At 40.6% G+C, this 12,016-nt stretch overlaps 2 protein-coding genes across 2 annotated transcripts in view; one reads left to right on the forward strand and one right to left on the reverse strand.

Moving 5' to 3' along the window:
* Positions 1–55: 55 nt before the first annotated feature.
* On the reverse strand, positions 56–1,349 carry LOC117163484 (splicing factor YJU2). The gene is made up of 3 exons (XM_033345811.2): positions 1,326–1,349; positions 484–1,200; positions 56–379 (listed from the first exon to the last, which is right to left on the reverse strand). The coding sequence occupies exons 1-3, from the start codon at positions 1,347–1,349 to the stop codon at positions 56–58; spliced, it is 1,065 nt and encodes a 354-aa protein (XP_033201702.2).
* Positions 1,350–1,655: 306 nt separating this feature from the next.
* The window catches only part of CycD (cyclin D), a 140,342-nt gene continuing 129,981 nt past the window's right edge, over positions 1,656–12,016 (forward strand). The window contains exons 1-2 of the mRNA XM_076623823.1: positions 1,656–1,679; positions 1,792–1,895. The gene's annotated coding sequence lies outside the window, so the exon portion shown is untranslated. The remainder of the gene's footprint in view (positions 1,680–1,791; positions 1,896–12,016) is intronic.

Consider the following 12,016-nt stretch of genomic DNA (forward strand, 5'->3'; position numbering starts at 1 on the left):
TTTTATAATAAAATTAATAAAATTAAATTATGTGTACAATTTATCAAACGTTATGTTAATCACTGTCATTATCACTGCTGCCAGAATATGCACCCAGTAAAGACAGACCATTATTGCTCGTCGGCTTATGCATACTTTCAGACGTATTTTTGTTTGGATTTTTACTTTCTTCCGTAGGAGCATCAGTTTCTTTTCTTGCCACAGTTTGCGTTTCTTCCTTATCGGTACTAGCAACTACCTCGTTTGAATTTACTTTGGTATTTACTAAATTTGTTTTTCTTTTAACTATGCCTAGCAAACTTTTTCTATTTGACGATGACGGTGTACTTTCAGACCACAATGATGTTTCAGATGGTTTTATTCTTTGAGTTTCCTTAGGCTTCAAAAAAAAAGGAAAAAAATAAAAAACGCTTTATAGTTTTTATAAATACTTAAAAGCTACAATTAATTAACCAAAGATAAAGAAATAAAGTAAGTATTTACCTTTTCTTCGTCTGTTGTAGATTGAAACTTATTATTTTCAGTTTTACTTTTACTTCTTTTCATTACCTTTTTTGCTGGTTCACTGCTTTCGCTCTCATCTAATTCCACAATTTCTTCTTCTACAACAATTTTTTTACCAAATATCGCTTTAACACACTCTTCGTCATATTCTTCTTGCTCTTTCTCTGTTCTTTGCTTGGCTGCATCTGTATCAAATTGTTCTAACATTTGATCATAATCGATAGTTTGTTGTCTACGATTCAAGTCTTTCAATTCCTCTAAAGATTCTAACAATTCCAATTCTTGTTTCGATTGCAATGTTCTTTTCTCTAAGAGTTTCATCGGATTGGTAGCTTCTTCCTCTTTTTCCTCATCTTCCTCTCTCTGCGCTTGTTCTTCCGCTAACTTTAAGGCCATAAAATTTCTGGTTGCACCCGCTTCAATCTCATAATCCGTATTCTTGGGATCTGTCTTAAAACTTATTTCTTGCAGGCATCTAGTACATTTTATGTAAAACCTGTAAATTCGTATTCCTAAATAATCATCACCTTCGACATCTTCTTTACGAGCATTAAATTTTTTTCCTTTGTAAATGTATTCACCGCAAGTTTTGCATCTCATATTGAAAGGAGCCATCAAACGAACTGTATATTGTCTATTTCGGGCTAATTTCATACGAGGGATTTTTGACGGATCAAAATCCGGCGGATAATATTTCTAAAATATAAAGATTATGATTAATGTAATAAATTAATGCATGTTAATATATATAATCAATCTACACAATAATATAAACGTATCGTCGTTTAATTTAATGCAATTATTTGTGAAATTTTACTTACGTTTAAAACTTTACGCTCCGACATGTTTCTGGTTTAATACAATAAGATTATTAACACAAAATATATTATAGGACACAAATAAATAGGTAGTTATACAACATAAATATACTTTAGGTTATCTTTGCTGTCAAAGTAACAACTAAAGTACACTATTCAGTGCTGCCACCCTTGCTTATGGAAGTCTACGCATTCTATATTAGTTTTAATACTCCAACGTTGGTACACGTGATATTTAATTGCTTGCAAATATGAAATGTATAAACTGCGCGCGCGATTATTCGTTAATTCCGCCATTGTGTTTTTTGAAGTTTAAGCGTCATTAGTTCTTGTGGTCGAGAGAAGCGTTGAACATAGGTATGTAAGAAAGAATCATTAAGAATCATTAAAAATCATTGCATCAAAGACTCCTATTGCACGTAATAAGAGTTAGCGAACCTTTGAATAGTTCTTACTTCATATTTTTCAGTGATTGACAGGTGTATCACATTATCAGGAAGCGTGTGTTGGAGCTGTATAAAAATGAAGCTACATCGCAGCATCCAAACCTCAACGTTCAACGGATTCTGCTTGGTGAGTGATTTTTTTAGTCTTTTCGTTTACTTGGCTCATAGTCACTACGATTGTTAAATAGAAAAAGTAGGAAAGTTTTCGTAACATTTCAACCTTTAGATCGTAGTTTATACTATTTTTACTATTCCACTTTTGAATATGAAACGAGAACCAAAATGGCGGAAATTCAAATCTCGGTATAACCGTTTCTGGAATGATCGAACTATGAAATTTAGTACGAAGTAGCTAATGTTCAATGAAATCTAATCGTTCCCGTTTTTGCTACTTATAATGTTATTTTATATACAATTTATTACAAAATAAGACATGTAGCCATCTTTATGACAAACTATTACACTAATATCCTACAAAGTACAACTATCGTTACATGGTCTTATAATCTAAGAACCAAGTACTCGACACCGACTAAATTCCACATTTACGACGAGCAATAAACGATGACTGGTATCACAGCGATTAGCTGACCATTGTAGAATACTCTAGCTAGCGGAATTCGTTTCACGCGGGACGAATTAAAATCGGCGAGAAGACCTCCTCGGATGTTTCCCTTGGTTTCTTCTCTCTAACGTGAATTTAATATCCGTGAATATAATGCGGGCATTTGACCGAACGATGAAAGCGAGCGTACAGAAGAGACGAGTAGGCCCGTTTTACTTCGTGGAACTGGATTCAATTCGGCATCGTACGCGTATAAAGGTTATTCAGCTAAACGCAAGGTCATGGGTACATGACTTGGGTCAGTCGAGCGCGTAAAACGGGCAAACAAGAATCTTTGCGCAAAGGAAACGAGAAAAAAAAGGGGAAAAGAAAAAGAAGAACAGTCTTAAAGACACACCACTATCCTGCGTTCCTTTTGTGGGACGGCAAAGGTACGTTTATGAATACATTACCGGGACCACGACGTTTTAAAATCTGTTACGCCTGTGTATACGTGTTCTCCTTTCATGGGACTTTCATGGGGATTCCTCCTGGACTTGACTCTTCATGGTCTACCACGACTTTAGCTACCGAAGTTTTGCGGTTTGCACTTTTGGGCTTTTTGTTTTGCCGGCGATATGATCCTTTTTTATCGCCATTCTGAGTACAGAACTGTAGATATTGCCTTGGTATATCTAGAAACTAGATATTTTATCGTTTATTTCTTCATTCATAGCGCTACTATGAACTTTTAAGATAATCGCAGATGATCCTTATATCGCTAGCTTTGCCAGTGGGTATAACCCTTTAGGTATAACCTCGCTACGTACAGAAATTTATATTTTAATCAAAGATTTTAGAATTCTATATATATTTTGTAAATGTAGCTTCGAATGTAAGGTTTAACTGTTGTTTCGCGATAAGGTAAATGGATATTGAACTTTCTCTCATAGTATAATTAAGGATTTAAAGTCATAAAAGTTCAGTTTATGCCGAGATATGAAACAGAGGTAACGGCTATCCTTGATCTAGAAATCTAAGACTTTTGGAATTTCGCAACCTTGGAAGTTAGTCTTCGAACAAACAAAAATTATAACTCTTTCGTATGATGCTATAAATTTCTACGATGTTTCAACCTTCGAATCAGTTTAAATGTTTTAACCTACTTTTGTCCCAGAGTTACGCCGACATTTACTAGCTTCTAAAAAAGTAATTAAATATTTCAGTTTCGTATAAAAGATACTGTTCGAAGCAACGTTATGGAAGTTACGCAACAAATGTAGAAGAAAAAAATGGTAGTCAGATTTTAGGAAATAATTCTAAAAATCTATAAATTCGGTTGTGGAATCTTTTCATAAAAAAACGAAACAGGCAACACGGTTTTGTACTTTCACGTTTATATAAAATATTTTAAGGAGAAATCGCGATCTAATGTACAAAGATATCTGTGATCGATCGATCTCTCTCTCTCTCTTTCTTTGGGTGGTCCATAAGTTGGCACATTCTGTATCAAAATTTTTTAAGCGCAAACAAATACAGACAATGGTATCGCGAGTACCGATTAATTGGGTACTTCGAAAGTCGGGAAATCTCGTATTCGGTATGTTCGGACTAATTTTTCTTTATAATATTCGTGTCGATGTAACTGAACATTTATCGAGAATCCATTCATAAGGATAACAGCGAAATAACAATACGTTATTATTTCGTGTTGTTATTCCGTAATTAATTTACCACAGAGGAATAAAATACGAGTAAACCGGATACGAAAGAGAAAATCTACTTGTTGCTTTAAAAATTTATCGAAGCACGAGATAATTATAATCGCGTATGAAGCAAAGAATGGAAAATTGTTGCCGGAACTTTTGTACGTTAGCCCCATGCTATATCTGTACAACGCAGCGAATAGCGTACGTGTTAGAGACGAAACCAAATTAGAATCAGGAAGTTCCATTGTAGGCGTCATTGTCCTTCGTTTTATCATACATCGGTTCGCCGTTATCCAGTCTGGGTTAACATTCGGACGACTGAAACATTAGCTGTTCATAAATCTATTAGAATATATTTCTCAGTTCACGGTAATTTTCTTAATGTTCGCGTTCATAGACGCAAGCTGTAATCCGCTTAGATCAACCGCTTAGAAATTAGTGGTAGGAGGCAACGCGGGGCCAGACAACTTTTATTTCCCTCGGTCACGATGCAACACAATCACCGTAAATTGCATCGCAGCGTTCGTAGCGAAGGGGTTAAAGCGGCTCTGAACCCTAGATTACACGTGTCACGATGATGAATAAGATAGACTAAATAAATGCAACATTTAGGGGCGCGAGTAATTTCCAGCTTAACGAGGGAGAAATCTTAATTAATCGTTTTTCGTGCAACATGTTGCTGGTCATCGTTCCTCTGTGCCTTGGCATCTCGACATTTTTGAGTGGGCTGTACTATTCCTGGAAGCCGTTCCATTCATGGAGTGTAGATGCTGTTAGCAGTCAGCGGTGCTCATTTTATGCACGGTTTCGTACTTTCTCTTATAAAAAGACTTAATAAAGGAACGGGGGGAAAAAACGAAGACGGGAGAAAGAAGATGAGACGAGAAGAATGGCGGGAGACAGTAGCCAGGAGGGTCTCGAGGGAATCGTGTCCGTTGAAACATCGACGAGAAAATATCTATCTGTTTACTTTTTAAAGATGAAACTGTATTTGTAGATGGTTAAGAATATAACGAGGGTACGACGGACTCGCGACTCAAATGGATCGAACTTTAAATTTCGTTATTGGCTTTGGCTAACAGAACGCGTTGAAACGTAGCTGCACGGTATTGTTTTTGAGTCTACGACGTTTCGAGTTTACGCGTGATCAAAAAATCAAAGTTGTTTCTTTTTATACACCGTCAAAACCGAAGATGCCCCCATAAACTACGCGGCTATCACGAAGGCCATCGTGTACTATTGTTACGGATTACCGCTACGCACGTTTACTACAACTCGGAATGACGTAATTCCGCGTTGCTTGCTCATTGTCAGTGCAAGAAGCCAACGTATTTTTAATGTCTGATTTTATCACAATGATGTCACGCCTGATGAAATTAAAAGCGAGAATAAATTGCCATAACTCTGCTGCGAAACTAGCAACGTGCGACCATCTTTGAATACAATTTTCGTACAACGTAGATACAATATACTTTCTAAAACATATCGATTACGTTTCAGTATATTACGATATTAGAATAGCGCAATAAATATTTCAAATATTCCGTTTAGTTCATCTTTACGACTTATTAAAAATTTTTGATTTGAATATGCAAATATTAATTTGAAATTGAAATTAGCGAATTTAACCTTAACGTTTCTATTAAAAATGTTGAACTCGATAGGCATTTTTTAGTTTCTTCTACAGTGGTATTCGAAAAGAGAGACGCGCGCATAAAGGACGATGTTCGGCGAATACCAAAACCTAATCTAAATTCGAGTTTCCCCGAATCGAATTGAATCGGTTGTGCGAAGCAACCGCTTGTTTCCCTTTCTCCTTTGTTTTTCCCTTGTCCTTTTTTTTTCCCTCAAATTCAAACGTCTCACGTTCCGCGTTTCACAAAAACATCCTCGATAAGAAAAGGAGTGGCGTTGCGCTGCCGAAGAAGCTTTGCCAGAATTTTTCTCAGAAGTGTTTTGCACCGCACTTTTATCCCCTCGCAACCGCAAATCGTGGTATGCCGCACATTGTTATGCGCGCCACGACACACCGAGCGCAGCTTTCTTTCAACGGTCGCTGCGAACTTTTCATCGCCAAATTTCTCCTCGTTTTTCTCTGCTTCTTCTTCTGTAATTCAGAACCGATCGAAAGGGACCGATACGATCCTTGGAATGCTCATTGGCTTCCTTTAACGCGATTTTCAAGTTGCGACAGTTTGCCATGGATACGATTTCCGTCAGAAAATTTTTACCATCGCAGACCGGATGCCGTTTAGTGCTTCGTATACAAGGTGTTACGAAATAAAGCTTTAAGATATTTACAGGTTTAGAACGCTTCTTGAGAAGAATAAAAAACGTTTGTTCTATCAGGTTGTAACGCTATTGTATTTGAGACTGAGACTCCTTTCTAGCCACCGGAGAGGCTTGAAAGCGACGAGATTAACGAAAATGAATATGGTGCGACAAAGATCGTATTTTCCATGTTTCCAAATTTAGATTATATCCTCCGTAAGAGAAACTCAGAGTATTGCTGTGCGTGAGAAGTTTCCTTTTCAGGCATCTTATCATCGACGAAATACTTTGAAAGATTAAGTAATACGAGACACCCTGTAGACGCAAGGCAAACACATTTCACGTAGAATCCAGTGTCGCATTCTGGCAAAGTTTCTCCCGGCAGTCGGTTAGTCAAGAAATTTCCTCTCGATCCTCTGGGTCGTTTGTCCGTCGTTGAGCCAATTTCTTAGTCCAGCCAAACATTTCCACGGTTCAAGATCGTGTGTAAACGTTCGAACAGAAATCCTATGTCGATGGATACTTTAAAAGGCAGACGATACAATTTCTTAGAGAAGGCCGGCAACGAATTCTTCGCGATCCTTGCAAGGCATGCGCGCATCCTGTCCTTCTGCGAAGGAACCGTTGACTACTGCCAAATTATAAGGGAACAAAAACGGTCGTCTGCGGGCGCCACCAGACGAGCTTCCCTTTCTCTCTTCTTCCTTGCTTTCTTTTACGTTCGACGCACGATACCGATATTACGCTATCGTTCAACGCGGACAAACGTACGCTGCCCTACTGCTTCAACCCTTTTACCTATATACCTTTATTTATTTTCCACGTTTTCTTAAATCACTATCGCGACTCGTCGCTCCATTCGTTCGTCGATTCGCTCTTGCCATCGCTACCGGACTTTTTAACATATTTCCGAAGCTTTTTATCCAAGGAACGACGTTTCAGGAATGGACGAATTTTGCCACCTGTCGCGATTCATTCGCAAACTCGTTTCTCTCGATTCTTGCTTGTAAAGTTCTTCGATAGGACGAACGAGGACCTCTTGTCGCGTTTTCACCTTCTCCGAACTTTCACGCGTCGTTAACGAGCGCGCGCGAATCTATTGCCAAGGTGCACGGGCGGAGGCCACCGGTGTGTCGATCCTCGATCACCTTAGCCGCGTAAGAGCGTAGAGCACGCTGGTTCATTGTGCAGCGCACGAAGACGCGAATGTCTGTCTGGACAAGCTACGAAGAAGAGCAAGAAAGAACGTCGCGAGGGAGAGAGAGGAAGAGAGAGAGAGAGAGAGAAGGATGACAGGTCTTGCGAACGTTTCTCGGAAAGCCGAAAACCGAAACACGAGCTGGCCTGGCTCCGAGAGAGCGTCGGCATGTGTGACACCGGAGAATCACCGCCGTTCTTCAGTGGCCAATTCTCTCTTTCCTCTTGGTTCTTTGCCTTCGTCTTCGTGGTTGGTTCGTTTCGTTGCGTTCGTCGGTATACGAGTATTTACGTTGATCGCAAAAGGTTCCTCCTCTCCTAGCCAGCCAAGAAGTACCGTGGCCCGTGTTCCACACAGCGGCTGCGGCTCGTCTAAATGGCCACGGAGGACCATTCCTTGGCCCTTATCGAGTTTCAGCCGCGCAGGTAACGTCTTAATTGGTGTTCAGCTCTCGTGGATACATTGTCGATCGACGTACGGTGTCGAGAAATTTTAATCTCGCCGCTATGGTCCGCCGCCACGAGCCATCGACCGTACTCTCCAGGCTTCGTCAAAGCAGAAACAAAGTAGCACGCACGAACGACGGTCTCGTTTCAAATTGACGAGACCTGATACGCGATATACGCGCGCTTCTTCTCTTTCCTTTTCTTTACCTGCTTGGCTTCTTTCTTTCTACTGCACTCCTCTCTCTCTCTTTCTCTCTCTCTTTTTCTCTTGTTCAACGTATTATTAGGAATCTGTCGTTGTTCTCCGACCGAGACAAAAGCACTAGTTTCCACAGTCGTAACGAGATATGTCAAGTTTATCCATTTTACGGTGCGATACCACTGTCACCGTTGGCCAACGACGTTGCTCTTCGCGTTATTTATCATTGTTATACGGTTCTCTGGCGACAGTCCGCGTACTACGGCTTCGCGCTAGTACACAGACTGATTACGTTAATGTTACCACGCGAATATAGGACGTGGGAAAATTAAGACTTTATTAGACCACTGCCAGATAATTAAGCCTTTAGCAAAGACGCTGAACGAACGACGGGTTCGCGTTGGAAAAATTCGATCGAGTCGATTCTTCTTGGCACGATATTGCAGCGTGCGGTGTACGGTTTGCCTAACCTAAGCCAACGCTGGTTAAATGGATCGGAAAAGAAGGCTATCCATGGTTGAAATGGGCGAAGCTCTCCTCGAACAGGATCGGCCGTGTATTCGGTTACTGTAGCTTGTCGGAAATCCTGTTTGATCCCACGGTCCGCCGGAGGAAGGCCTCCCCGATTCGTACGTGATAAACGAAAAAACTTGCCGCAGCAACTGCAGCACCTACGTGACACCCTGGTAAAGAGATTATCGAATTCCTGCGCCCGTTCTTTTGCCTCGTACCGAAATGTTGTCCAGGCAAAAACACGCCCCGCCGATTTCCTCGTACGCGTTTGGCAAAAACCGAAATACTTAGGCCGGTTTTTGCCGATGTTTTCAGTGGTGCGCGTGCCTTTCGCTTAACTGAGTTACTTCCACCTGGTCTGCGTCCTGCCCTGACGTAATTGCCGTAAAAAGGCAAGCCAATTTTGCGATATCGGCCGATTTTCAGGAACTTACGACTCCTACGTGGGTCCGACTGTCGCCCGTTCTCCTTCCATCCGAATAAGGGAAATCGTCCCTCGAGATGCTCAGGTTCTTCTTTTATCGTATCAATTATGGGGAAAACGGCAATCGCCGTTACGATGCCAGTACCATTTTATTCTTCGTCGAGTTTCCGAAAAATAGGTGGGTTTTTAACCCATATATATGGGTGGGTATTTACCTCGGTCTGATTCTTATTCGTTCGTAACAGGTCTGGAATAATAACGAATTAATTTCACGCTTACGAGATAGGGGCGACGCTCGTTATCTACTTACGTCACGAGGGAAACGAAATTTATCGGGACAAATCTTTTCTTTCAGGTAAGAAAAGCGTCGCTGCCTTGTGCGAACAAAAAAATCGTTGCTATCTAGCGCGAACATTGCCTTTGCACGCTGTAGGTGTAAATACGTAACGCGTGACAAGTTAGACAAAAGCTTAACGAATAGTCTACCAAATTCTAACCCATTAAAAATCACATTTCGTATGTACGTATCCGATACGCATTTAATAAAAAGTAGACTGGACCGGACATAGTTTTCGTTCCATTCCTTTCGTGCGAGACACGCTAGACGCGATCGATTCGCCAACGATCGCGGGTCCTTTTTTTTCACAGGCGGCTCGTGTCATCCTACCGCGTTGCTAAATTGTCACGAACGAGCGGAACCGTCGAAACAGCCGTTGCATTCGGAACACACACCTCCGATCGTGCGATTAGATTAATAGTCGGAACTCGGCGACCTTGCGTCCAATCGATCGATAACATTTCCGCGTTTCCATCAACGGACTGCGATGGTTGGTATTGTTTTTTTTTACCAATATTAGGGCGTTTCCCTTTCGATTCTGCTTTTTCACGCGAAAAGCAACTCATCGTCGGTGTCAACGTGGAAAGTTGCGAAAAGATTAGATTAAATATTTACCTCTTCCTTCTCTATTCTAACTTGGCGATTCGATATAAAAATGATAGGTTATTTGTGAATCTGGCGAACGAAACGTTCCGTGAATACCAACGATATTCTTTGAATCGTTCGAAATATGGTTTTTATAAAGACGATAAAAGTGTCACGTTGAAAGCACGTTTTAATATTCAGTCTCGCGCTCGAGTACTCTCACGTTACAGACGAAAGACGTCGATTGGAATTGCAATTTCAAGATCGCTTCCTGACGTGATGGTCATCATGAATGACCTTGAATGGCCTTGTAACATAGGTCGTTGAACTTGTGTTGAAAGCGGCAGTAATCAAGCAAGTGAGCCTTGGAATTTCCTTTATGCCGTCACCTGTAAAATAGTCTCTTTCGACTTGATCGATTTATTGCCTATCGAAAGAGAATGTTTCCTCGAACAATTTTCTTTTCTCCGTCATCGTTCAAACGCCTGTGCGTCGATTTCTTCATTTACCGATCATGTTCTAAACGAGAAAGACGAAAGTTGCTGGCGAAAGGGACGAGAAAGAGGAATGGATTAACCGAGATCCACGGTATTTCTATTACCATTTGGCTCTTCGAGATCCAGGGCATAGCACGAGTTCTGTCACGCTTCATATATCAGCGAACAAAATTCGTGCACCGGCTTATCAACGTACGATAGTCTATCGCTTAATTTAACGGTTTTGCTGATCATTTTTCCGCAGCAATCAGCATTCGCAAAGGCCGGCGATCGGCTAGACAACTGGTTTAACCAGACCAGTCTCCTCGATTTTTCGATCGATTCTTTCGGTGAACGTCCGATTTCTAGAATCACCAAGTCCAGTTTCTATTCTAGATCGACAGGGATCCTACCTCGCTATCAGAAATGTTCTTCCACTTCCAGGTAGTAAACTACGCCGTTCAACTGGAACAGGTTGAACGTCGATCAAAATGTTTTTCACCCTGCTCGCTTCTGTTCCGACAGACTTTGCTCGTACCTTCGATTCCATCCTAGACGAATTTCTATCGCCGTTTGGTGTTACGTTCCCAATGTTACGAAGTTATTTTCTTATTTTATCGAAGGATATTCGATATCTCGCCGATACCGTCGTATAGATCAATGCGACTAACGTTAAAAAATAACTTTTTTATATGCATCCTTACGGTCCAAATTACGGCACGTTTGTCGTACCGATCGTTGGTCGTTAATTTTCCACGGAATAAGAGAGTTCATAGCCGCCAGCTAATAAATATATGTGGGAATCGGAAAGGGAATGTTGCAAGGATGATCCACAACGGTCGTCCTTGCAAAAACTTTCGAGAAAAAGTGGTATTACCTGATCGTACGTTCTCCGCGTATACGTGGTATCGTTGGTCACCCTGGAAATTCCATTATGTCGTACACGTGGATTTGATGTAGAAGGTATGCTTGAAAAATAAAAGAAACTTCTAACGGTGTTGTATCATAAATCTATCCAAAGTGCTTGTCTCGGTGGAACTGTTGCAAAGGTATGCTTGCTGTTTAGGATATATCGTGGTTCTGGCTAGAGGGTGTTTCGCAGATGTTGAAAATTACGCAGGATCTGTCGTTTGGGAATGTTCGTCTTATTTTGTTTTAAAGAAGAAATATCCAAATTCGGTAATAGATATAACGTAAGAATCAATAACCACCGAGACCCACTCAACTACTTGACACAACGGATCAGATCCGCAGGCTAAAAAGACATTACCCACTACATTTAAACATTAGATTCAGCTAGAATCGTTATAGCACTACGCTAGAATAATTTGCTTATGATTCTCAACGAGAATTGATCGTAAAATTCTTCCTCGATCTTCTCTTCGAAAGAGAATTTTCAGAGTATGGAATTTCCATTCTTTCAAGATGTTTCGAGGGTGTTCAGGTACTTTGCGACTGGTAGATGACAGACACTGGCGAATACAATTGAAAACATGTACGCGGTTCTTGCTTTCTAATCTAACGATCGATTGTTTTGATCGATAGA

Source organism: Bombus vancouverensis, chromosome 13 (genome assembly GCF_051014615.1).
Source record: "Bombus vancouverensis nearcticus chromosome 13, iyBomVanc1_principal, whole genome shotgun sequence".
Lineage (NCBI taxonomy): Eukaryota > Metazoa > Arthropoda > Insecta > Hymenoptera > Apidae > Bombus > Bombus vancouverensis.